Raw genomic sequence first — 26,276 nt, 5'->3', positions numbered from 1 at the left:
CTCTGCACCCAGCTTCTGCCCCCTCCTGTCTCTGCACCCAGCTTCTGCCCCCTCCTGTCTCTGCACCCAGCTTCTGCCCCCTCCTCCACCTCTGCACCCAGCTTCTGCTCCCTCCTCCACCTCTGCACCCAGCTTCTGCCCCCTCCTCCACCTCTGCACCCAGCTTCTGCCCCCTCCTCCACCTCTGCACCCAGCTTCTGCCCCCTCCTCCACCTCTGCACCCAGCTTCTGCCCCCTCCTCCACCTCTGCACCCAGCTTCTGCCCCCTCCTCCACCTCTGCACCCAGCTTCTGCCCCCTCCTGTCTCTGCACCCAGCTTCTGCCCCCTCCTCCATCTCTGCACCCAGCTTCTGCCCCCTCCTCTACCTCTGCACCCAGCTTCTGCCCCCTCCTGTCTCTGCACCCAGCTTCTGCCCCCTCCTCCACCTCTGTACCCAGCTTCTGCCCCCTCCTCCACCTCTGCACCCAGCTTCTGCCCCCTCCTCCACCTCTGCACCCAGCTTCTGCTCCCTCCTCCACCTCTGCACCCAGCTTCTGCCCCCTCCTGTCTCTGCACCCAGCTTCTGCCCCCTCCTGTCTCTGCACCCAGCTTCTGCCCCCTCCTGTCTCTGCACCCAGCTTCTGCCCCCTCCTCCACCTCTGCACCCAGCTTCCGTCCTCCTCCTCCACCTCCACCTCCAGCTTCCACCTTCACATCCAATCAGCTGCTTCAATTTCTGTGGCTCTTCACCCTGTGCTGCCACACCCTCTGCTTCAGGTCCCGCCTTGTCACCTCTGACCCTGCCTTCCTGCAAGGCTCCAGCCCCAGCCACCAGGGGAGCTTACATCAGTGGGACCCAGTCATGCATCCTTGCATGCAGCAGTGGCTTCTCTGTGCTGTGAGATAGGGCCTGAGCTCCCCCATTGCATATGCCTTTTAAAATTTAGTCTATATCTGAATCTTAAAATTCATTTATTGCCATTTCTTCCTTAGCTTCCATCTTGCTCTGCCACCACCATTCATATGACCCAAATAATGAGCAAGAAATATTTCACATTAAGATTTATTGAGCTGGAAAAATTGACCTAAAGCAGCCTCCATGCCTGGGTGGTTTTCTCTGTGCTCATCTAGTGGAAGAGCTGGGCCACCAGCCCACACTGCAGTCCTGGCAGCTCTTTCCTGGTGGTTAATGCTGCCCAGCCATTGAGTGGAGCCTACCAGGCCTTGAAGTCTATGAAGGAGGAAGTTCACGTGGAGCACTCGGGTCCACACAGGAGCACTCAGGTCCACACAGGAGCACTCAGGTCCACACAGGAGCACTCAGGTCCACACAGGAGCACTCGGTGTTCACATGGAATACTCAGGGGTCCACACAGGAGCACTCAGGGGTCCACACAGGAGCACTCAGGTCCACACAGGAGCACTCGGTGTTCACATGGAATACTCAGGGGTCCACACAGGAGCACTCAGGGGTCCACACAGGAGCACTCAGGGTCCACACAGGAGCACTCGGGTCCACACAGGAGCACTCGGGTCCACACAGGAGCACTCAGGGGTCCACACAGGAGCACTCAGGTCCACACAGGAGCACTCACGTCCACACAGGAGCACTCAGGGGTCCACACAGGAGCACTCAGGGGTCCACACAGAAGCACTCAGGTCCACACAGGAGCACTCAGGTCCACACAGGAGCACTCAGGTCCACACAGGAGCACTCACGTCCACACAGGAGCACTCAGGTCCACACAGGAGCACTCGGTGTTCACATGGAATACTCAGGGGTCCACACAGGAGCACTCAGGGGTCCACACAGGAGCACTCAGGGGTCCACACAGGAGCACTCAGGGGTCCACACAGGAGCACTCAGGGGTCCACACAGGAGCACTCAGGGGTCCACACAGGAGCACTCACGTCCACACAGGAGCACTCAGGGTCCACACAGGAGCACTCGGGTCCACACAGGAGCACTCGGGGTCCACACAGGAGCACTCGGGTCCACACAGGAGCACTCAGGGGTCCACACAGGAGCACTCAGGGTCCACACAGGAGCACTCGGGTCCACACAGGAGCACTCAGGGGTCCACACAGGAGCACTCAGGGGTCCGCTTAGGAGCACTCACGTCCACACAGGAGCACTCAGGTCCACACAGGAGCACTCGGTGTTCACACAGGAGTACTCAGGGGTCCACACAGAAGCACTCGGGTCCACACAGGAGCACTCGGTGTTCACACAGGAGCACTCGGGGGTCCACACAGGAGCACTCAGGGTCCACACAGGAGCACTCGGTGTTCACATGGAATACTCAGGGGTCCACACAGGAGCACTCTGGGGTCCACACAGGAGCACTCAGGGGTCCACACAGGAGCACTCGGTGTTCACATGGAATACTCAGGGGTCCACACAGGAGCACTCAGGGGTTCACACAGGAGCACTCAGGGGTCCACACTGGAGCACTCAGGTCCACATAGGAGCACTCGGGTCCACACAGGAGCACTGACGTCCACACAGGAGCACTCGGTGTTCACACAGGAGTACTCAGGTTCACACAGGAGCACTCAGGGGTCCACACAGGAGCACTCGGTGTTCACACAGGAGCACTCTGGGGTCCACACAGGAGCACTCAGGGGTCCACACAGGAGCACTCAGGGGTCCACACAGGAGCACTCGGGTCCACACAGGAGCACTCAGGGGTCCACACAGGAGCACTCAGGGGTCCACACAGGAGCACTCGGGTCCACACAGGAGCACTCGGGTCCACACAGGAGCACTCGGGTCCATACAGGAGCACTCGGGTCCATACAGGAGCATTCGGTGTTCACATGGAGTAATCAGGGGTCCACACAGGAGCACTCGGGTCCACATGGAGCACTCAGGGGTCCACACAGGAGCACTCAGGTCCACACAGGAGCACTCAGGTCCACACAGGAGCACTCAGGTCCACATGGAGCACTCAGGGGTCCACACAGGAGCACTCGGGTCCACACAGGAGCACTCACGTGCACACAGGAGCACTCAGGGGTCCACACAGGAGCACTCGGGTCCACACAGGAGCACTCACGTCCACACAGGAGCACTCACGTCCACACAGGAGCACTCAGGGGTCCACACAGGAGCACTCAGGGTCCACACAGGAGCACTCAGGGGTCCACACAGGAGCACTCACGTCCACACAGGAGCACTCACGTCCACACAGGAGCACTCAGGTTCACACAGGAGCACTCAGGGGTCCACACAGGAGCACTCAGGTCCACACAGGAGCACTCAGGGGTTCACAAGGAGCACTCGGTGTTCACACAGGAACACTCAGGGGTCCACACAGGAGCACTCACGTCCACACAGGAGCACTCACGTCCACACAGGAGCACTCAGGTCCACACAGGAGCACTCGGGTCCACACAGGAGCACTCAGGTCCACACATGGAGCACTCAGGTCCACACAGGAGCACTCGGGTCCCCACAGGAGCACTCACGTCCACACAGGAGCACTCAGGGGTCCACACAGGAGCACTCAGGTCCACACAGGAGCACTCAGGTCCACACAGGAGCACTCACATCCACATAGGAGCACTCAGGGGTTCATAAGAAGCACTTGGTGTTCACATGGAGTACTCAGGGGTTCACACAGGCCTACTCAGTGTCTGCAGACGCTTCAGAGACCCCGTGCATCTGTCTGGTGTTGAGTCAGGAGCACAGATGGCTTCTCCCTGGTCTGATGTTACAGTTTTCTGTGAGTCAGTCCTCCATCTTGCTGGTGGTATAGAGCAAGCCCTCAGATAGCAGATGGAAAAACAGACTTTTAAACTAAAAGCCCAAGAGTTAGTGTGCCTATTTTTACCAGATGATTTCATATACTCCTCAGATTAAAATAATATCCCATAGAAAGTTGTGGAATAAATTTTCTCACAGTGAGTATTGCCATAGTGAAATACTTGAATAGCCAATATGTTGTCAAACAATAATGAGGAGCTATTGTTAATAACAGTTTTCAAGGCATTTAATAATTTATATCCCTTTCAAGGTTTATTGGAGTTCGACAAGAACAGCCTTTTGTCTTCCATTCTGTTGTCTGATTCTCCAAAATGAGCAGCCAGTTGCACCCAGATGGTTAAAGCTCCAGGTTCAGAATAGAGATCACAGAGCAGCTTTAAATTGGCTTAAAGACTGTGGCTCTGGAAAATCACACAAAACTAATCAGGCTGTATTTAAGAAAAGAGAAGCCAGCCTAGATATTTCATACAGAGGGGGTATAATGCAAGGGTTGGCCACGAGGGTGTGGAGAGACCAGAGCAGCCAAACGGAGTTTGTTTGGTCTTGGAGTGGTTAGAAACCGTGGGACTCTGGTGTCTTGCAAACCAGTACAAGTCTGACTTGGGAGCTGGGAGCAGAACCCAGGAGCTGGCTCTGCTGGGCTCCTGTTGCTGCCAGTCATCTCCCCGACCAGTGTCACTAACGCCACTCTAGCCATTGAGTACAGCAGCTGCCACTACTAGGATTGTCACCATGGCCACTGTCACTATTGCTGCCCGTGTCGATGCCATGGTCACTGTAGCCACAGATACTACAGCCGTCACCACTACGGCTACCACCGCTGTTGCTGCTGCCACTGCAGCCCCTCCTACTTCACCACATACCGACACTCACCAAGGAATGGGAGAAGGGTCCCCTCCTCTCTGTCCCCTCCAGGTCTCCCAGCCTGAACCCAGAGAGCAGCAAGGGAGCAGAGTGACTGCAGAGAGCACGTGGTGCTGTCAGGAGACAAACGAACAGCATGTTTAGCTGTTGATCAAGTCAGCCTTCACTGTGATGGACTGCCTGGTGCTGCCTCCCTTCCAGAGAACAGAGTGAGATCCTCTCTGGGCCACAGCAGCACAGTGGGTCTGTGAGGCCGGAATGCAGCAGGAACAGCTGATGGCCGACAGGGGTTTGGGGACTCTTTTTTTTTTTTTTTAATTGTTTCAACCAACTTCTATTTATAGAATATAAATCTTCAAGAAGATATGTTCCTTCACTTAATCAATGGTAAAAAGCCTTATTAAACAGAAACAAAGCCTAAATATCATCCCTTATATTTGACCAGAAATAGATCATTACACGTGTATGAACATAGAACAGAAAATGTAGTTTTTACTTAAGCTGTTGCATGAATGAGGCTTTTTTAAAGTTTCTTCACTGACAGTCCTATTTTAACCATTGAACAAATTGTACTTTATTTTTTAAAAAGATTTTATTTATTTGACAGGTAGAGTTACAGACAGTGAGAGAGAGAGACAGAGAGAAAGGTCTTCCTTCTATTAGTTCACTCCCCAAATGGCCGCTTCGGCCGGTGCTGCACCGATCTCAAGCCAGGAGCCAGGTGCTTCCTCCTGGTCTCCCCTGCGGATGCAGGGGCCGAAGTACTTGGGCCATCCTCTACTGCCTTCCCAAGCTACAGCAGAGAGCTGGCTTGGAAGAGGAGCAACTGGGACTAGAACCGGTGCCCATATGGGATGCCGGCCCCACAGGCAGAGGATTAACCTGTGTATCATGGCGCTGGCCTCCAAATTGTACTTTAATAGTAAAAATTAAAATTCAAACATGAAAATATGGAACAACAACAAAATAACAGGAAGTATCTTCATTACCAAATAGATTAACAAATTCACAGACACTGATACTTTCTGTGGCCTATCAAAACCTATGTCAAAGGTCGCATTCATTTGAGAGGTATGGACACCTGTTCAGTGCTGAGGCTATTTATAACACAGTATAGACAAAGCAGCGTTAGACTACTGTGGTTCACATTTGAGAAACATTTAAGCTTTATGCTGCATCTTGCCAATTTAACATTATAGGTAATGCAATGACAATTACAAAATGTTTTCTGAAACTCAGTAGGCAAGTTATCCTGTAAGCACATGGAATACTGTCATGTATGTCTTCTTCCTTATAATAGTAAATTTTAAAATCCAAGTACTTTGTATCATGGAAACTACCTAGCTATACAAAGGCTCCCAAGTACAGTACAGTCAAAAAATTTCTTCTTTTGGCCGGCGCCGTGGCTTAACAGGCTAATCCTCCGCCTTGCGGCACCCGCACACTGGGTTCTAGTCCCGGTTGGGGCGCCGGATTCTATCCTGGTTGCCCCTCTTCCAGGCCAGCTCTCTGCTGTGGCCCAGGAAGGCAGTGGAGGATGGCCCAAGTCCTTGGGCCCTGCACCCGCATAGGAGACCAGGTGAAGCGCCTGGCTCCTGGCTTCAGATCAGCAAGATGCGCCGGCCGCAGCGGCCATTGGAGGGTGAACCAACGGCAAAAGGAAGACCTTTCTCTCTCTGTCTCTCTCTCTCACTGTCCACTCTGCCTGTCAAAAAAAAAATTCTTCTTTGTAGATTCTATTATAGTTATTTTAGTACAGATAAATGTAGGTCACTATTCCAGATTATTGGGCAACAAAAATGTCAGTGTGTCACTACCTGTATTTAAGTAGGAGCACACCACAACCACAACCATGGCAAGTGAATGCCCTAACATGTCCTCCACTGCTTCCGGGCTTCCTATCCACATCACAGGCTCTAGTTTAATCTGTACCATCAAGTCTCAACCTATTGCTGAAAATTCCTTTATTAAAAATTTTGAAATTTAACTAATGGCACATCTAGTCTAAATAACCTAGTTTTTTTTCTTACTCTTCACTAACTAGTTCAAATACTAGATGTAATTTTTAAATTTTTATAGATACCTTATTCAAATGATTGAAGGTATCTAAAATACCATTAATGGGTAAAATATTAACCAAAAAAATGACACTAAGTAATTTGAGACACCTTTTTTCCTAACTAGAAGAGCTATGGGATTCATAATGAACACAGATATAAGGATGCTTTAACCCTGCTGTTTGGCAACATCAATAATAAAACTAAATGCATGAAGCACGGAAAAGAAGAGTGGGATTTCAGGAGAGAAATCTAGGAAACACTTGCCTCAAAAACAAAAGGGTGGGCCCAGCGCCATGGTGCAGTAGGTTAATCCTCCAGCTGCAGCACTAGCATCCCATAAGGACACTGGTTCTAGTCCCGGCTGCTGCTCTTCCAATCCAGCTCTCTGCTGTGGCCTGGGAAAGCAGGAGAAGATGGCCCAAGTGCTTGGCCCCTGCACCCACATGGGAGACCAGGAAGAAGCTCCTGGCTCCTGGCTTCAGATCGGCGCAGCTCCAGCCATTGCGGCCATTTGGGGAGTGAATCAATGGAAGGAAGACCTTTCTCTCTGTCTCTCCCTCTCACTGTCGGTAATTCTACATCTCAAATAAATAAATAAATAAAATGTAAAAAAAGGGGGTTCACAGTGCTTATAAGCACAATCATTATTTTCATCCTTTAAGTAGTTCACATTTTTATTTCACTTATAATTTTATCCAGAAATAAAAACCTAATTCATTATGTAATGTATCTTATCACAAGTGTTAAAGCAACGCAGACTCAAGTATTTTCTTTTGTGGCAGCAACACAGTTATGGACTGGGCTTCAAAGACAGGGAAAAATTCATTTAAAATAACTGATACACTTTTCTGCCCAAAGATATAAGAACTAAGTCTTAACACTGTAATCACATGAATGGTGTGTTATGAGAGAAGGAAAAAAAAAAAAAGATGGTCCAATATAATCAGTGACTTCTTTTTAAAAAGATTCAAAAATGGATGCTTTAATATGTGGTTAGGTTCCCAGTGACAGGATATTCTGTAATCTAAGGAACTACAGAGGAAAAATGAGAGAAGTTCAACTTCCCACTATTTTTCCATAAATGTTACTATGCTTACTTTGTACTTCCTTTGTACTTTTACTGGGAGGTTTTCTGCCTTCACCTTCTTTCATGGTGATGACCATGTTTCTGTGTTTCTGTGTGCAGCTCATCCTTAAGCATCTTCTGCAAGGCTGGACCAGTGGTGACAAATTATTTCAATTTCTGTTTGTTATGGAAGGTCTTTATTTCTCCTTTGTTCACAAATGAGAGCTTTGCAGAGTATAGTTTTCTGGGTTGGCAGTTTTTTCTCTTAAGACTTGGAATATGTATCACCATTCTCTCCTAGCCTGTGGAGTTTCTGAGAAGTCTGCTGTGAGTCTAATTGGAGATCCTCTGAAAGTAATCTGGTTTTTCTCTTGTGAACATTTAGAGTCTTCTCTTTATGTTCCACTGTGGAGAGTTTGACTACAATGTGCCATGGTGAGAATCTTCTGGTCATGTCTGTTAGGAGTTCTATGTGCTTCCTATGCTTGAATGTCCCTTTCTTTCTCTATATATATTAGGGAACTTTTCTGATTATTTCACTAAAAAGGCCTTCTAACCCCTTCTCTCTTTTCATACCTTCAGGAACTCTAAGACCTGTATGTTGGGTCATTTGATAGTATCTCATAGATCTCTAGCACTGTTTTTTCATTTTCTTATTTCTTCGTCTTCGTCTTTGTCTGACTGAATAATTTCCAGAGATTAATCCGTTATTCTTTCTTCTGTGTTGTTCAGGCTTTCCACTGCATTTTAAATTTATTGAATTCTTCATTTCCAATATTTCATTTTTATTTCTCTTTAAAAATCTCAATTTCATGGGAAAAATGTTCATTTGTGTCATGTATGGATTTCTTTAATCCGTGGATTTGCTTCTGAATACTTCTAAGTAATCCTATGATTAATTTTTTTAATTCCGTTTCTGGCATTTCTTCAATCTCTTCATCTTCATATTCTATCATTGAAGTGTTGTTGTGTCCTTTTGGGGATGTCATGTTGTCTTCCTTATTCTTGTTTCTTGAGTTTATGCATTTATTTTTAGGCATTTGTGGAGACACTTGTTGCCCCCCCCCCCATGATGGCTTTCATCATTGGACTGTGCCTCTGTGGCTTAGTGGAGTGTCTGCTCTTTCAGTGATACCCTTAGGCATGTTCTGGGTATGGTCAGGGAGCTCTGTTCAGTGCTTCAGGGTGAGGGGAGTGTCCAAGGAGACACCATAACAAGTTGCATGGTAAATTCTTCTTCTTGTTGTTTTTTGGTCAGATGGGAGGATTAATCTGCTCTGTTCTCATAGTCTCACACTCACCTTCTCTCCAAGAAGACCAGTGCCTGGTCACTAGCCCCCATGGGTACAATATTCATCTGTACTACCACAAGAACCACACAGAGGATCCATGCATTCCTTGGTGTGAGCATGGATTCCTGCAGCAATGACCCTTACCAAGGAATCAGGGAGCCCTGAGGGTGTGGAGCCACCCACAGGGACAGCCCAAAGACCCAGCCACACCCTATGCCCTCACACTTAGCCACAGTGTTTTCACAGTTCCAGCACACAAGGCTCCCACAGTCACGAGCACCCAGCCCCCTGTCAGTTCTCCCTGCCAGACTCAGGCATCTCCTCTTAGTGATGGCTGCGCTGGTGCACCTGTTACGTATGTCTAAAATGGCACCTACCCTCTCTTGGCTAGTTATGGGATGCCGGGGCTCAGTGATCAGAGAAAGAGAAGCTTGCCTCCCATTTTTTTGCCTCTAGGTTGGCAGGCACACTGTCCCCCACAGGGCTGCAAGCCAGACTCATGCCAGGCTCTTCCCACAGCTTTATGGCCATTGGCTTGAGCTGCTGCAGCCTGGTTTCACCTCATTCTCCAAAGCTGGTGCTGAGGCTCTCGGCTCCTGGTGTCCTGAGCTGTGCAAGTCCACACCCACCATGTAGATCCACAGTGTCCCTCTGACTTGCGTGGAGTTTCCTCTGCCGTTTTCTCCCTAACTCTTCCCTGAGATTGCACACTCTCCATTTTTTAAGTGTCTTCCCCTCGACGAGAGCAGTAAGTTCCCTCCCTATTCTGCCGTCTTGGTATGTCTCAACACCACAATTTCTAATAAACCGCTGCCACCCTGGGGACTCTTAGTGGGGATTGCTTGCCTCCTTGACCTTTCTGTTGGGTTGTGTGGCATTTGCCTTGAGTGACTTCATTCTTGTGTGGTTGGGTGTGACAGGTGAGAGCAGGCATCATTCCCATCCTTTGGTGGGACAGCAGGACCCCTGCCCCTTAAAACCCGGGGCAGAGCACAGGAAAGAAACAGCTCGTCATCCAGGCCACTGGCATGGTTGCTGTCTGATTTCAGAGGGGGTAGAAGTGATGTCTATAAAGAGCTGTCAACTGAAATAACCAGAGTGTGGCTGGAGAGTCACAGGTCACCTGTACACAGCTAGAGGTGAGACCGAGGACAGACATGGCTCACGTGTGCCCAGAGTCAGGGCAGACCGAGGACAGACAGGGCTCACGTGTGTGACTCAGCTCAGACCGAGGACAGACATGGCTCATGTGTGCCCAGTCAGGTCAGACCTAGGACAGACAGGGCTCACGTGTGCCCAGAGTCAGGGCAGACCGAGGACAGACAGGGCTCACGTGTGCCCAGAGTCAGGGCAGACTGAGGACAGACAGGGCTCACGTGTGTGACTCAGCTCAGACCGAGGATAGACAGGGCTCACGTGTGCCCAGAGTCAGGGCAGACCGAGGACAGACAGGGCTCACGTGTGTGACTCAGCTCAGACCGAGGACAGACAGGGCTCACGTGTGTGACTCAGCTCAGACCGAGGACAGACAGGGCTCACGTGTGCCCAGAGTCAGGGCAGACCGAGGACAGACAGGGCTCACGTGTGCCCAGAGTCAGGGCAGACCGAGGACAGACAGGGTTCACGTGTGCCAGAGACAGGGCAGACCGAGGACAGACAGGGCTCACGTGTGCCCAGAGTCAGGGCAGACCGAGGACAGACAGGGCTCACGTGTGCCCAGAGTCAGGGCAGACCGAGGACAGACAGGGCTCACGTGTGCCCAGAGTCAGGGCAGACCGAGGACAGACAGGGCTCACGTGTGCCCAGAGTCAGGGCAGACCGAGGACAGACAGGGCTCACGTGTGCCCAGAGTCAGGGCAGACCGAGGACAGACAGGGCTCACGTGTGCCCAGAGTCAGGGCAGACCGACTGGCAGAGTGTCTTCCAGTCGCCACCTGCTGAGCAAGCCAGGAATGGAATGGGTGCCTCTGCAGGCTTGCTTTCCCTTCTGTGCCCAAAGCTGGCAGAGACCAGTCCACTCTCAAGACCACAGAGTGGCCCTAAGAGGCTGGCATGAGTGGCCAGTGGTCATTGATGGGCACTTCATGGTAAGGAGACAACCACTGGAAACCAGGGGGCGCCACCCACTTCTTCATAGATCTGGAAACCACATTACTGCAAGGGCCACATTGTAGCAATTCAGAAGATAGCAACCATGGGATAGCTTGAGGGCCACATGTCTAAGAAGCCTGTCCCAGATCAGAGATTGACCTGCCGGGTCAGCCATCACCTCTGTACCTGTGACATGTGTGTCAGTGCTATGTCCTGCTCCCATGTCTGGAGTGAAGGACCCCAAGTTTGGGAATCCAGTGCGCTCGGGTGTTCGCCCAAAGACCCAAACTCCAGACCGGTAGATGCAAAAAGCAAGAGGATTTTTATTAGGCGTTGCGCAAACGGGCTCCCTGTCGCTTGAGGCGAAGCGAAGTCCAGAGCCACAGTTACAGGCAACTTTTAAAGGCAGAAACCACAAGATTAACATATTTCGCAGGCTTCGGCTTGACTGGCTAGTTTAAAGGTTGCCATGAGTACTCATTGGGTCCTTTAGATGGGGAGAGGCTGCCCAGGGCGGGAGTTACAATTAGTTTCTTTTCTGGGGGAAGCAAACATTTGGAGAACAGAAACTCTCTGGAACTCGAAACTTAGAGTGTGTTAGCTAATCTTGGGGGGAAGGGACATCTGGCGCTTGTTTCCATGTGGGGGCTTTTCAAACCCCAGTTTCTAAAATGTTACAAGATTTATCCTTAGGCGTTAGCCAGCAAAGCTAATGTGTACAGAAGCAAAAGATCTGCAGTTAGCTCTTAGCCACACTTGTCACAAAGCACACCAAACACCGGAGTAAGGGTCCCTCAGGTTTTTCATTCCCTCCTTTTCTTTTGTACTGATTTTAATCTTAAAATCTATGGTATCTCGGTAGTTTTGAGGGCCTGGTATTGCTGGGTTAACACTAGGGCCTGAACAATGGACAGCCTTTCATGAACAAACTGAAGCAACCTATTAAGGATACATGGGCCTAAGGTCAGGAGCAGAAGCAAGATAAGCAAGGGGCCCATTATTGTGGAGATTAAAGTAGTCATCCATGGGGACCTATTGAACCAGCCTTCGAACCAACCAAGCTGGGCCTCCCGGTCCCTTTGTCTCTTATTAAGCCTGTCTTTAAGCTTAGCCATAGATTCCCTGATGACCTCGGTGTGGTTTACATAATAGGGTGGACTCGAAGACAAGCACAGCCAACAGGAGTCAGTTACATTAGGGCTAGTCCAGTTTAGGGCCAGAAAGGCCCCCGACAGGAGATTGAACAGTCGTTGCCCGGTGGTCAGTGGTGACTGGGAAGGCAGCCCAGTGTGAGAGACAGAGGGAGTGGTGGCATCTCTTATAATTTGGGGTAGGGCGGCAGGCTCTGATCGGGAGGGGGGGGGTCCCTGTTCTCTTAGGACAGGATTTGGCCCTACTGGTAGTGGGTTGGGGGTGGTTAGGATGGGGAAAGTCAAAAGCATTACAAGCATTAAGCGGTTTTTAAGAGTCTTATCTTGAGCGGGTTTTGGGTACGCTGAAGCTTCCATCGGGTTGGTCCGTCCGGGTTTCTGTGGTCCTCAGGTGGTGCTCATTTCACGTGCGAGGCGTGGACCCAGGCAGCAATTCCGTCTACCTTGAGAGCGGTGGGGGTTGTCAGCAGCACAGTGAACGGGCCCTTCCAGCGAGGTTCAAGAGTCTTGGACTGATGTATCCTGATGTACACAGAGTCACCTATCTGGAAGGGGTGTGGGACAGTTGTTTCTCCGGCACGATAGGCTGCAGCAAGAGGCTTCCAGACCTGGTTCTGGATGATCTGGAGCGCTCTTAATTGGGCCTGCAAGTTAGGGGTATTGGCAACAGAGTCAGTGGCAGGATCAAGCAAACCTGCCATCGGTGGAGGTCCCCCGTAGAGGATCTCTACGGTGTCAGTCCATGGTAAGAGGGGGTGTTCTGTACCCAGAACAGGGCCATAGGGAGGAGTTGGACCCAATCTCTAGTGCCAGTCTCCAAAGCTAATTTAGTTAAGGTCTCCTTAATTGTTCTGTTCATTCTTTCTACCTGTCCTAAGCTCTGGGGTCTGTAGGCACAATTTAATTTCCAATCTATCCCCAGTACTCCAGCCACCAACTGACTTACCTGGGAGACAAACGCAGGGCCATTGTCAGACCCTATTACCTTAGGCAAGCCAAACCGGGGGAAGATTTCTTCCAGAATCTTCTTGACAACCACCTGGGCAGTTTCCCGCTTTGTGGGGAATGCTTCTGTCCATCCAGAGAAAGTGTCTGCAAAAACTAGGAGATACTTACTTCCATATTTACCGGGCCTTATCTCTGTGAAATCAACCTCCCAGTTGGTTCCAGGCCATTCCCCTCTTATTCTGGCTCCCTCCAGAAATTTGAGGTGTCCAGCGTTTACCTTGGCACAAGGGACGCAGGACTCAGTGACCTGCTGAACTAAGGAGTTGAGCCCGGGGATATGGTAAGACTGTTCCTTTTCTTGTAAGAGTGCCTTTAGTTTCTTGTGTCCTAGGTGAGTCCATTGTTGCAGGTGAGTTACTAATTCTTTGGCCAGTTTTTGGGGTAGAACAACCTTCTCTTGGTGTTTCCAGACCCCCGTCTGCTCATCAAACTTTGGTCCAAGCCATTGGAATATGTCCAAGTCTTGGTCCGAGTGAGAGAAAGGGGATTTCTTTGGCAACCAGGTAGGTGCGGTCACCTACAGTTGGAGCACCCGCTGTCTTAGGGCCGCTGCTCTAGCAGCTTCATCCGCCATCCTGTTTCCTTGTGCCACGGGGTCGTTCCCTTGTTGGTGTCCAGGACAGCGAATTATACTTAACTTTTTAGGCAGAAAAGGAGCCTGTAGGAGGTCTAGGATTTCTTGTTTATTTTTAAAGTCCTTGCCTGCTGAGGTTAGGAGGCCTCTCATCCGGTATATTTCCCCACGTACGTGGGCAGTGGCAAAGGCATACCGGCTATCAGTGTAAATGTTGACCTTGTTACCCTTAGCCGCTCGGAGAGCTTGGGTTAGGGCCACGAGCTAGGCCTTCTGTGCTGAAGTCCCTGGCTCCAGGGCTGAGGCCCAGATGACAGTTTTTCCATCTACCACAGCCGCCCCCGCCCTTCGCTCACCTTGGTGCAGGAAGCTGCTCCTGTCCGTGTACCAGGTGCATTCGGCGTCTGGCATGGGCAGGTCAGTCAGGTCTTTTCAGGTTCCGTGCGCTTCAACCAGCACTTGATGGCTGTTGTGGCTGACCTGCGACTCGGATCCCGGTTCCGGGAGCAGGGTAGCTGGGTTGAGAGAGGCAGTGGCGCCGAATCTGCTCGGGGTTAAGCAACACAGTCTGGTCGTGGTTGATTCTAGCATTTGATAGCCATCTGTCTGGAGGCTGGCAGATGACAGTCTCTATGGCATGAGGGGCCACTACAGTGAGGGCTGCCCCAAGGTCAACTTGTCAGAGTCCTTTACCAGGAGCGCTACTGCCGCAATCATGCGAAGGCAGGGCGGCCAGCCAGTGGCTACATTGTCCAGCTTCTTGGAGAAATATGCCACTGGCTTTCTCCAGGGCCCGAGCTTCTGGGCCAATAATACTCCCTTTGCCGTCCCCTTATGCTCATCAACGTACAGCATGAAAGATTTGGTCATATCAGGGAGGCTTAGGGCCGGGGCTGACAACAGGGCCCTTTTTATTTTGTCAAATGCCCGTTGCTGTTCTTCTCCCCAGTGGAAGGGAATGTTGGACTTCGTGAGGGGATACAATGGGGTCGCTAGCTCCGCAAATCCTGGGATCCAAAGACGGCAGAATCCCGTGCTACCAAGGAACTCCCGTGTCTTTTTGGCATCTGCGGGTGGCGGGATCAAGGCAACTGCTCTCTTTCGGCCTTCATTCAGCCATCGCTGCCCTTCCTCAAGAAGGTAGCCTAGGTAGGCCACTTGTCTCTTACATATTTGGGCCTTTTTGGCGGAGGCTCTATACCCCAATTCCCCCAGTCTCTTTAGTAGGGCCCCAGTACCTCTCAAACAGTCCTGCTCAGTTTCAGCTGCCAGGAGGAGGTCGTCCACATATTGTAGGAGGACCAGGTCCAGGTGGTTGACTCGGAAGTCGGCCAGGTCTTGGTGTAGAGCTTCATCAAACAGGGTGGGCGAATTCTTGAATCCTTGTGGCAGTCTTGTCCAGGTGAGCTGTCCTGAGAATCCTGTCTCCGGATCTTTCCACTCAAAAGCAAACATAGGCTGGCTGTGAGGACTCCGTCTTAAACAGAAGAATGCATCTTTAAGGTCTAACACAGTATACCAGACATGGCTCGGGGGCAGGGTGCTCAGTAAGTTGTAGGGATTGGGCACCGTGGGGTGTATGTCCCCCATTCTCCAGTTGACCCCTCGCAGGTCCTGTACTGGCCGGTAGTCCCCTGTGCCGGGTTTCTTTACTGGTAGTAGGGGGGTGTTCCATGGTGAATGGCAAGGCTTTAAAATGCCTAGTTGTAACAGTCTCTGGATGTGTGGTCGGATACCTTCCTTAGCTTCCTTGCTCATTGGGTACTGACGGATTGACACGGGAGTAGCTGAGGGCTTTAGGTCTATAATTAGGGGAGGCTGGTTGGCAGCCAGCCCTATTCCTGCAGTCTGCCCAGGCCTGGGGAAAGTCAGTGAGCCATTTGGGATCCAGGGAGGGATCAGGAGATGGGGGTTTCTCAAGCAACCGATGTTCATCCTCCAAGCGCACAGTTAACACCTGGAGAGGTTGCCCCTTTGAGCCCATTACGGTGGCCCCTTCCTCATGGAAGTGTATTTGGGCTCCGACCTTTGAAAGGAGGTCTCGGCCTAGGAGGGGGCAAGGGCAGTCCGGCACCAATAGGAATGAGTGCATTACCTGCCCCGTGCTCAAATGGACCTTTCAATCAGTTGTCCATCGATACACTTTTCCCCAGGTTGCTCCCTGGACCCAGGACGTCCTGGAGCTCAAAGGCCCCGTCGCCTTAGTCAAGACTGAGTGCTGAGCTCCCGTGTCAACTAGGAAGGTCACCCACATCAAGGGTTATCCTGGGCTTGGTGGGGGGGGGGGCTCCTGGCCCTGACCTACCTAGTTGTCTTCTTCCAAGGAGAGGACTGGAACAGGCTTCTTCTTGGGTCCCTGAGGCTTCTTTGGGCAGTCTTTGACCCAGTGTCCTTTTTCCTTGCAGTAGGCGCACTGGTCCCTTTCCACCCGTGGCTTCCTTTTGTCTCCCAGGTCCCTGTTCTGTCCTGCCTTACTCTGTCCTGCATTCTGTACTACGGTGGCCAGAATTTTATTCAGTTCCCTGTTACGCTTTTGGTCTCTCCTGTCCTCCCTCTCCTCCTGCTCTTTACGTATTCTCTCCTCCTTCTCTTCTGGAGTTTCTCTTTTGTTAAAGATCTTTTCTGCCTCCTTCATTAAGTCCTGTATAGTATACCCCTGCAACCCTTCTAGCCGCTGCAGTTTGTTTCGGATGTCTGGCACTGACCAATAAAGGACATGATCACATCCCCCTGCCGCTCCTCCACAAGGGGGTCGACCGGGGTATACATGCGGTAGGCTTCCATTAGTCTTTCTAAGAAACCCGCTGGCATCTCCTCAGCTCCCTGGACTATTGCACATACCTTAGCCAAATTGGTGGGGCGCTTTCCTGCCCCCTTGAGACGCGCTAGGAGAACCTGGCGATAGAGACGGAGTCGCTCCCTGCCGGCAACCGTGGTGTAGTCCCAGTCGGGGCGGGTCAAAGGAAAGGCCTCTTCAATTTCGTTAGGCAGCTGAGTTGGTCTTCCATCAGCCCCGGGGACGTTCTTGCCTGCCTCGAGGTAGACACGCTGCTTCTCCTCGGTGGTGAGGAGGGTCTGCATAAGCGGCTGGCAGTCGTCCCATGTGGGCTGATGGGTTAACAGGATGGGCTCGATCAATCCTGTCAAAGCTTGGGGATCTTGGGAGAAAGACGGGTTATGGGTTTTCCAGTTATAGAGATCAGAAGCAGAAAACGGCCAGTACTGCATCTGGCCAGCCACTGAACGGAGGGGAAAAGCCTGTGTTGTCCAGATGCCCTCAGGGCCTCCTGCGTGCTCTCGGCGGAGGTGCAGACGGCTGGAGGGTGGGGAAGGCGCTGGTGCATTTCTCTCCGCCCCTGTGGAGTCGGGGTCGGGGCCAGAGGAGCACGGATCCTGTTCTAGACGTTGTGGAGAGTTCTGAGGGGGAGGAGGTTGAATGTATGGTGGAGGAGAATCAAAAAGTAAGAGGTCCTGGTGTGCTGGGAGTACTGGCGGTTTTGCAGGTTTTAGTTTTGAGATTTCCTCCAAGGGGTAGAGAGAAGAGGTAGGTGGCACAGGAGGGGAGGGGACAAGAGGGGTCGAGGAGGTGGGAGGCGGTGCAGGAGGGGATATCAGGGTAGGGGGTAACGGAGTGGAGACAAAAGGCTTCACCCAGGATGGGGGGTCCTGGGAGAGATCTTCCCACATGGTGATATAGGGAACCTGGTCAGGGTGTCCGTGGGCTCCTGGTTGAAAGACTCGTGCCTTGACCTGTGAAATAATGTTAGCATTAAAAGTCCCGTCCCTCGGCCAGCCGACCTCAAAGGTCGGCCATTCCGAGGAACAGAAAGTCACCCACTTCTTATTTTTGACGTCAATCGACTGCTTGTGCGCGCGGTTTTGGACTTCTTTCCAGTGGCCTAAAGTAAGGCTTAAAGGGGTGGTTAGTTGTTGCCCCATGGGTACAGAGAGAGTAAAACAAATGAGGAGGAGAACAAAAAACAAACAGACGCACACAACACACAAGACGAGCCACGTGGCACCAGATTGGTAGCAAACTGAAAATGCAAACTCAGACGGGAGCGGCCGGGTAGCCAGCCTTCCCCTGGGAAGCTCTCTCCTTTCCCCAGACGACTGCTGGAGCGTCCTACAGGGTAGGACCAGGGGTCTCAGGGCACGTCTGCCTCCCCCACTGGTCCGATACAGATTCAGGTCCCCTAGGGGCACAAAATACAGATTCAAACACTGGCCAGACAACAAGAAAGATGCAACTAATAGAAAACAAATAGCTTACCTCCAACTGATCACGGAATTGGGTCTGGGGGCGTCCAAATCCCGGACAAGCCTCCAAATGAAGGACCCCAAGTTTGGGAATCCAGTGCGCTCAGGTGGTCACCCAAAGACCCAAACTCCAGACCGGTAGATGCAAAAGCAAGAGGATTTTTATTAGGCGTTTGCGCAAACGGGCTCCCTGTCACTTGAGGCGAAGAGAAGCCCGGAGCCACAGTTACAAGCAACTTTTAAAGGCAGAAACCACAAGATTAACATATTTCGTGGGCTTCGGCTTGACTGGCTAGTTTAAAGGTTGCCATGAGTACTCATTGGGTCCTTTAGATGGGGAGAGGCTGCCCAGGGCGGGAGTTACAATTAGTTTCTTTTCTGGGGGAAACCGAAACATTTGGAGAACAGAAACTCTCTGGAACTCGAAACTTAGAGTGTGTTAGCTAATCTTGGGGGGAAGGGACATCTGGCGCTTGTTTCCATGTGGGGGCTTTTCAAACCCCAGTTTCTAAAATGTTACAAGATTTATCCTTAGGCGTTAGCAAGCAAAGCTAATGTGTACAGAAGCAAAAGATCTGCAGTTAGCTCTTAGCCACACTTGTCACAAAGCACACCAAACACCGGAGTAAGGGTCCTTCGGGTTTTTCAGGAGGACCCCATGTGTCTGGAGGACTCTGTGTGTCTGGAGGGCTCCCTGTGTCTAGAGAAGTCCATGTGTCTGGAAGGTTCTGTGTGTCTGGAGGACTCCATGTCAGAAGGACTCCCTGTGTCTGGAGGACCCTGTGTGTCTGGATGACTCTGTGTCTGGAGGGCTCCTCATGTCTGGAGGACTCCTCATGTCTGGAGGACTCGTGTGTCTGGAGGGCTCCCTGTGTCTGGAAGACCTCGTGTGTCTGGAGGGCTCCCTGTGTTTGGAGGGCTCCCTGTGTTTGGAGAACTCGTGTACCCGGAGGACTCCCTGTGTCTGGAAGACCTCGTGTGTCTGGAGGGCTCCCTGTGTCTGGAGGACTCCCTGTGTCTGGAGGACTCGTGTACCTGGAGGACCCTGTGTGTCTGGAAGACCTCGTGTGTCTGGAGGACTCCATGTGTCTGGAGGACTCCGTGTGTCTGGAGGACTCCGTGTGTCTGGAGGACTCCTTGTGTCTGGAGGGCTCCCTGTGTCTGGAGAACTCGTGTATCTGGAGGACTCCCCATGTCTGGAGGACTCCGTGTGTCTGGAGGACACCCCGTGTGTCTGGAGGACTCCCTGTGTCTGGAAGACCTCGTGTGTCTGGAGGACACCCCGTGTCTGGAGGACTCCCCATGTCTGGAGAGCTCCGTGTACCTGGAGGACTCCCTGTGTCTGGAAGGTTCTGTGTGTCTAGAAGACTCCCTGTGTCTGGAGAACTCGTGTATCTGGAGGACTCCCTGTGTCTGGAGGACTCCCTGTGTCTGGAAGACCTCGTGTGTCTAGAGGACTCCGTGTGTCTGGAGGACTCCCTGTGTCTGGAGGGCTCCCTGTGTTTGGAGGGCTCCCTGTGTCTGGAGGACTCCCTGTGTCTGGAGAACTCGTGTACCTGGAGGACCCCGTGTGTCTGGAGGGCCCCGTGTGTCTGGAGGGCTCCCTGTGTCTGGAGGACCCCGTGTGTTTGGAGGACTCCCCGTGTCTGGAGGGCTCCCCGTGTCTGGAGGACCCCATGTGTTTGGAGGACTCCATGTGTCTGGAGGACTCCTATGTGTCTGGAGGACACCCTGTGTGTCTGGAGGACTCCCCGTGTCTGGAGGGCTCCCTGTGTCTGGAGGGCTCCCCGTGTCTGGAGGACCCCATGTGTTTGGAGGACTCCATGTGTCTGGAGGACTCCTATGTGTCTGGAGCACTCCCCGTGTCTGGAGGACTCCCTGTGTCTGGAGGACTCTGTGTGTCTGGAGGACCCCATGTGTCTGGAGGACTCCCTGTGTCTGGAAGACCTCGTGTGTCTGGAGGACTCCGTGTGTCTGGAGGACTCCGTGTGTCTGGAGAGCTCCGTGTATTTGGAGGACCCTGTGTCTGGAAGGTTCTGTGTGTCTAGAAGACTCCCTGTGTTTGGAGGACTTCGTGTATCTGGAGGACTCCGTGTGTCTGGAGGACTCCCTGTGTCTGGAGAACTCGTGTACCTGGAGGACTCGTGTACCTGGAGGACTTCCCATGTCTGGAGGACTCCTGTGTGTCTGGAGGACTCCCCGTGTCTGGAGGACTCCCCGTGTCTGGAGGACTCCCTGTGTCTGGAAGACCTCGTGTGTCTGGAGGACTCCGTGTGTCTGGAGAGCTCCGTGTATTTGGAGGACCCTGTGTCTGGAAGGTTCTGTGTGTCTAGAAGACTCCCTGTGTTTGGAGGACTCCGTGTATCTGGAGGACTCCCTGTGTCTGGAGACTCCCTGTGTCTGGAAGACTCCCTGTGTCTGGAAGACCTCGTGTGTCTGGAGGACTCCTGTGTCTGGAGGACTCCGTGTGTCTGGAGGACTCATGTACCTGGAAGACCCCGTGTGTCTGGAGGACTCCCTGTGTCTGGAGGACTCCCTGTGTTTGGAGAACTCGTGTACCTGGAGGACTCCGTGTGTCTGGAGGACTCCGTGTGTCTGGAGGGCTCCCTGTGTCTGGAGAACTCGTGTACCTAGAGGACTCCCTGTGTCTGGGAGGGTCCGTGTGTCTGGAGGGCTCCATGTGTCTGGAGGACTCCCTGTGTTTGGAGAACTCTTGTACCTGGAGGACTCTGTGTGTCTGGAGGGCTCCCTGTGTCTGGAGAACTCGTGTACCTGGAGGACTCCCTGTGTCTGGAGGGCTCCCTGTGTCTGGAGGACTCCGTGTGTCTTGAGGACTCCCTGTGTCTGGAGGGCTCCCTGTGTCTGGAGAACTCGTGTACCTGGAGGACTCCGTGTGTCTGGAGGACTCCGTGTGTCTGGAGGGCTCCCTGTGTCTGGAGAACTCGTGTACCTAGAGGACTCCCTGTGTCTGGGAGGGTCCGTGTGTCTGGAGGGCTCCATGTGTCTGGAGGACTCCCTGTGTTTGGAGAACTCTTGTACCTGGAGGACTCCGTGTGTCTGGAGGGCTCCCTGTGTCTGGAGAACTCGTGTACCTGGAGGACTCCCTGTGTCTGGAGGGCTCCCTGTGTCTGGAGGACTCCGTGTGTCTTGAGGACTCCCTGTGTCTGGAGGGCTCCCTGTGTCTGGAGAACTCGTGTACCTGGAGGACTCCCTGTGTCTGGAGGACTCCCTGTGTCTGGAGACTCCCTGTGTCTGGAAGACCTCATGTGTCTGGAGGACTCCCTGTGTCTGGAGGGCTCTGTGAGTCTGGAAGACCTCGTGTGTCTGGAGGACTCCCTGTGTCTGGAGACTCCCTGTGTCTGGAAGACCTCGTGTGTCTGGAGGACTCCCTGTGTCTGGAGGACTCCGTGTGTCTGGAGGACTCGTGTACCTGGAGGACCCCGTGTGTCTGGAGGACTCCTTGTGTCTGGAGGACTCCGTGTGTCTGGAGGACACCCTGTGTCTGGAGGACTCCGTGTGTCTGGAGGACTCGTATACCTGGAGGACCCCGTGTGTCTGGAGGACTCCGTGTGTCTGGAGGACTCCCTGTGTCTGGAGGACTCCGTGTGTCTGGAGGACTCGTGTACCTGGAGGACCCCGTGTGTCTGGAGGACTCCGTGTGTCTGGAGGACTCCCTGTGTCTGGAGGACTCCGTGTGTCTGGAGGACTCCCTGTGTCTGGAGGACTCGTGTACCTGGAGGACCCCGTGTGTCTGGAGAACTCGTGTACCTGGAGGACTCCCTGTGTCTGGAGGGCTCCCTGTGTCTGGAGGGCTCCCTGTGTCTGGAAGACCTCGTGTGTCTTGAGGACTCCCTGTGTCTGGAGGGCTCTGTGAGTCTGGAAGACCTCGTGTATCTGGAGGACTCCCTGTGTCTGGGAGGGTCCGTGTGTCTGGAGGGCTCCATGTGTTTGGAGGGCTGTGGGGCTCTCTCTTCCTAGTGTGAACTGAGAATCACAAGTGTGGTGACGAGCAAAAGCAGTTAACTGGGGTGTGCAGCAGACTTGCACGTGGGAGATGCAGGTTCAGCCCTGACACTGAAGGTTGTTCTCTTGAGGGAAGCATCCTGGGCATTGCAGGAAAGGGGGAGGGACACTCAGCCTTCCTGGAGAAAGCAAGGCAGCATTTCTCTAAGTCCGCAGCAGTGCCATGTGGGGCACACAGGCCGCCCTGCCTGACGCGGCCCAGCCTATCGTTTCGTTAGTTCCCTGTGATGTGTCTGCGTAGCAACCTGTCCCTTCACTATGCCTTCTATTTGGCCAGTTTGCAGCCATTTTTGGTTTTCTTTGATCATGCCCCTCCCACCTCCAGCAAGCGTGTTCATGGAAACCAGGCAGATGAGGTCGTGTCAGGGGTCAGCCAGTGCTGCCCACACTCAGGGCAGACCCTCGGCATGGGGCTGCTCACTCGGAGGGGCTCTTGTCCTATGGAGCGGGGAAAGCGTCAGCAATTCTTCCGAGATTCGGTGCAGAAAAGGCCTTAGAGAAAGGTTGATCAGCCACTGTTGGTTCAGGTGGTCCAGGGCATCCTGGCAGAGACACAGTGGCATCAGCTTAGCTTACCCAGCAGCTGAGCTCTAGATTGGTGTGGGAAAGTGCACGTGGTCCACGTGGTTTGTAGTGTGGTGCACGGTCCCGTGAGGAGCGTGATGCTGGCAGAGGCCTTGTTCTTGGGCTTAGGTGAGTCGGGAGGATGGCAAGTGCAGTGTTTACAGGCAGGAGACTGTGAAATGATGCGAATCCCACTCTGTTTCTGCATGGGGAACCTGTCCCTGGGGCCACAGCTACAGCGCCCCAGAGGGGCCTCCCCTGTTGCGCCTCACACCTGGGCTTCCTCCTGATTCTCCCCCAGTATCTGACCCAGGTATGCTGATGCAGTGCCACAGGCTGCATTTGCTTGTGTTGCTGGTAGGTGACGAAGAGCCAGGCCTCCCCAGCCCACCTGGGCCAGGCTGTCCCCCTGCAGCATCTTCTGCTCTTTGGCCTGTGAAAGAGGAAGGGTCTCTACTGCTTCTCTATCCGCAGATCTGCAGCACCGGGAGCAGGCTGCCCAGGACGCGCTCTGTGGGCCATCCTCCTAACCTGCCCTCACGTGTTTTTACTATAGAGAACGATGTCTTTCCGGAAGCATGGCTCTGTGCTGAGAGAGGGATGATGAAGTGTCGTGAGACAGATGCCTCCCATCCACCACCAAAAACTGCTCCACCACCAGTACGCCATTGACTCCCTCGTGGACAGCGGTGTGGAGATACTGCAGAGCCGGCAGTGATTTGGAACCCAGGCGGGCCTGGCCTTCTTAACCCAGGTGAGACGCTCAGCTGTGAGGTAGGCCCTAGGAGACATCAGTGTGGCTCCTTCCCCACAGGGCGGTGGCGTGGGTGTGTGTGTGTGTGTGTGGTGAGTGACTTCTGTGTGCGGCCACGGGGAGGGGCTGTTGGTCTTCACGGTGAAAGGGCCACTCTCCAAAAAATGACCTAAATGAAAGATCTCTGTGAGTGAGATCCCAGTGGAAAGAAGGGGCCATCAAAGAAGGAGGTACCTTTCTCTGAAGGGAGGAGAGAACTTCCACTTTGACTATGGCCTTGTCTAAATAAGGTTGGAGTTTGTGAACTCAAGAGGCTTCCATAGACAAGAGCCTCGGGAGATTACTAACGTCATAAATAAGAGTGTCAGTTGTTAAATCAACAACAGGAGTCACTGTGCACTTACTCCCCATGTAGGATCTCTGTCTTGAATGTGTTGTACTATGAGAATTAACAGTAAAAATAGTCTTCAAAGAGTACTCTATACTTTGGTTGTCTGTATGGGTGCAAACTGTTGAATACTTAGTACAGAATTGATCTTCTTTATATAATTAAAAATGAATCTTGATGAAGAATGGGATGGGAGAGGGAGGAGAAGAGATGGTTTGCAGATGGAAGGGTGGTTATGGAGGGAAAAACCGCTATAATCCAAACGTTGTGCTTTTGGAATTTATATTTATTAAATAAAAGTTTTTTACAAAAAAAAAAAAAAAGGAGAAAGAAAGGGCTGCTCTCCTGGCGCCCACTGCTTACAGGCCGGACAGGGGCTGCTGGTTGGCAGGGCCCCTCCCAGCACCCCTCTCCTCTGGCTGGGACCTCACGGCCAACGGAAGCAAAGCAGCAGCCCAAGCTCTCAGTGGGCTTTGCCAGAGAGTTTTTTAAAAGCCTCTTTTTGCATTTTTTCCCCCTTTTGTCCTGTCTCCATGAGCTTAGGAGGTAAGTCTGAAGCGTCATATTTTAGCTGAGGCTGTCTGAAATAATGAACAAGGGTACCGTGTAGCAGAGTTATCTTAATATGAGGGAAAGAAGGTCCACAGATTAAAATTAGGCAAAGAAAAAATAGAGATATAGTTAACTTGAAAAGCCCTCCCATGTTAGTTAACCCTATGATTTTGGTTAAAAAATTAACATTTTCCACTGACTTAAAAAAATAAAAAGAACAGCACAGCGTTTGAACTGAAACACAAGCTCCAGGAGGGAGCGGTTCTTTCTGAGCGGTCGCGTTCACATGGCTGCCCCACCCTGTTTCTAATTCATATCTCAGGAACCCAGGTAGAGAGTCCCCACTCAGAATGGTCCGGAGTGGCCTGTCCCACCACACGCCCCTCCCAGGGTCCCACCTTTTTGTACCTGAGCTTGGAAGACAAAACACTCAGATAAGAGAATTCAGACCCCCATGGGAGGGTCCAGAACAGGCCTCCAGGACCCAGAACCACACTCCCACCTACATCTGTGCCAGGCCAGCATTTGGCCAGTTGGTGGGGAGCGTCTGCTGTCTCTGGGACTGAAATTCTTCAGATTAATAGCAGGATAATTTTACTTGCATAAGTTGCTAGAATTTTCTGTGACAAAAGTATATGCCAACTTTCTAAAACAGTGTTCAGATTAAGCAATTTTTCACTAAAACAGTTTTCTGTTTTGTTAAAAATTCTTTATTTATTTGAGAGGAAGAGGGACACACACAGAGAGAACAGAGTTCCCATCGTCTGGTTCACTTCTCAAATGCATGGGAACTAGGAACTGAATCCAGGTCTCCACATGGGTGCCAGGGACCCAGCCTGCTGAGTTCCAGGCGAGCACTGGCCGGAAGCTGGAATCAGGAGTGGAGCTGGGCCTGCAAAATTTTTTTTTTATTTACATAAGGTGAAGAAATGTCCTGTAATTTATATATACAGATTTAGGGGCATAGTGATGTCCTCCCCTGCCCCGCCCTCCCTCTCACCTGCTCTCCCATACTTCCTTCTCCTTCCTTTGTCATTTTTTTCTTTTTTACAATGAAATACTTCAGTTTATTTTATGGTCATAAGCTTAACTCCCACCTAAGAAAAGAACTCAAAAATAGTAAAAAGAAAAACCACTGTTCTTCAGCCGTATGCACAAGGATTATAAACAATAATGAAATCTCCAAGCATCTGTTTGCTCATATACATTACATTTTTTTGTTCTCTGTTACCACAGATCAGGAAAACATGATATTTGTCTTTTTGGGACTGGCTTAGTTCAGTAAGCATAATGACTTCCAGTTGCATTGATTTTGTTGCAAAAGACAGGATTTCATTCTTTTTTTAAACTGCTGAGTAGTATTCCATAGTGTACATATACCAAATTTTCTTTATCTGGTTACCAGTTGATGGACATCTGGGTTGACTCCATATCTTAGCTGTTGTGAATTGAGCTGCGTTAAACATGGGGTGCAGAGAACTCTGCCATATGCTGATTTCATTTCGTTTGGACAGATTCCAGGAGTGGGATGGCTGGGTCATGTGGCAGATCTGTGCTCAGATTTCTGAGGAATCTCCACACCGTCTTCCATAATGGTTGCACTAGTTTGCATTCCCACCATCAGTGGATGAGGGTACCTTTTTCCCCACGTACTTGCCAGTATTTATTATGTTTTGTTTCCCCCTGAGAGCTGAAGTGAGGTGAAACCTCATTGTGGCTTTTATTTGCTTTTTCCTTGTCCCGTCCCACAGGACGTCAACTAGGGCCAAGCACCTAGAGGGAGGAATGAGAGGGACAGGAGACACAAGGAAGGCAGCAAGACAAGAGTTCTGATCAAGCTGCAAACTTTATTTTTGTACACACGGCTTATATATCCTACA

At 51.8% G+C, this 26,276-nt stretch overlaps 1 protein-coding gene across 1 annotated transcript; it reads right to left on the bottom strand.

Annotated features, from left to right (window-relative positions):
- Positions 1 to 11,574: 11,574 nt before the first annotated feature.
- LOC133762528 (coiled-coil domain-containing protein 86-like) lies at positions 11,575 to 17,857 on the bottom strand. Its single transcript, XM_062195537.1, has 4 exons — positions 16,697 to 17,857; positions 15,094 to 15,332; positions 14,212 to 14,399; positions 11,575 to 13,365 (listed from the first exon to the last, which is right to left on the bottom strand). Exons 1-2 carry the CDS (start codon positions 17,792 to 17,794, stop codon positions 15,297 to 15,299), a joined length of 1,134 nt encoding a protein of 377 aa, XP_062051521.1. The 5' UTR covers positions 17,795 to 17,857; the 3' UTR covers positions 11,575 to 13,365; positions 14,212 to 14,399; positions 15,094 to 15,296.
- Between the last annotated feature and the right edge of the window lie 8,419 nt (positions 17,858 to 26,276).

Source organism: Lepus europaeus, chromosome 6, assembly GCF_033115175.1.
Source record: "Lepus europaeus isolate LE1 chromosome 6, mLepTim1.pri, whole genome shotgun sequence".
In the NCBI taxonomy this organism is placed as follows: domain Eukaryota; kingdom Metazoa; phylum Chordata; class Mammalia; order Lagomorpha; family Leporidae; genus Lepus; species Lepus europaeus.
Note: the sequence above shows the minus strand (reverse complement) of the source record. Positions and strands in the feature narration are given on the sequence as shown.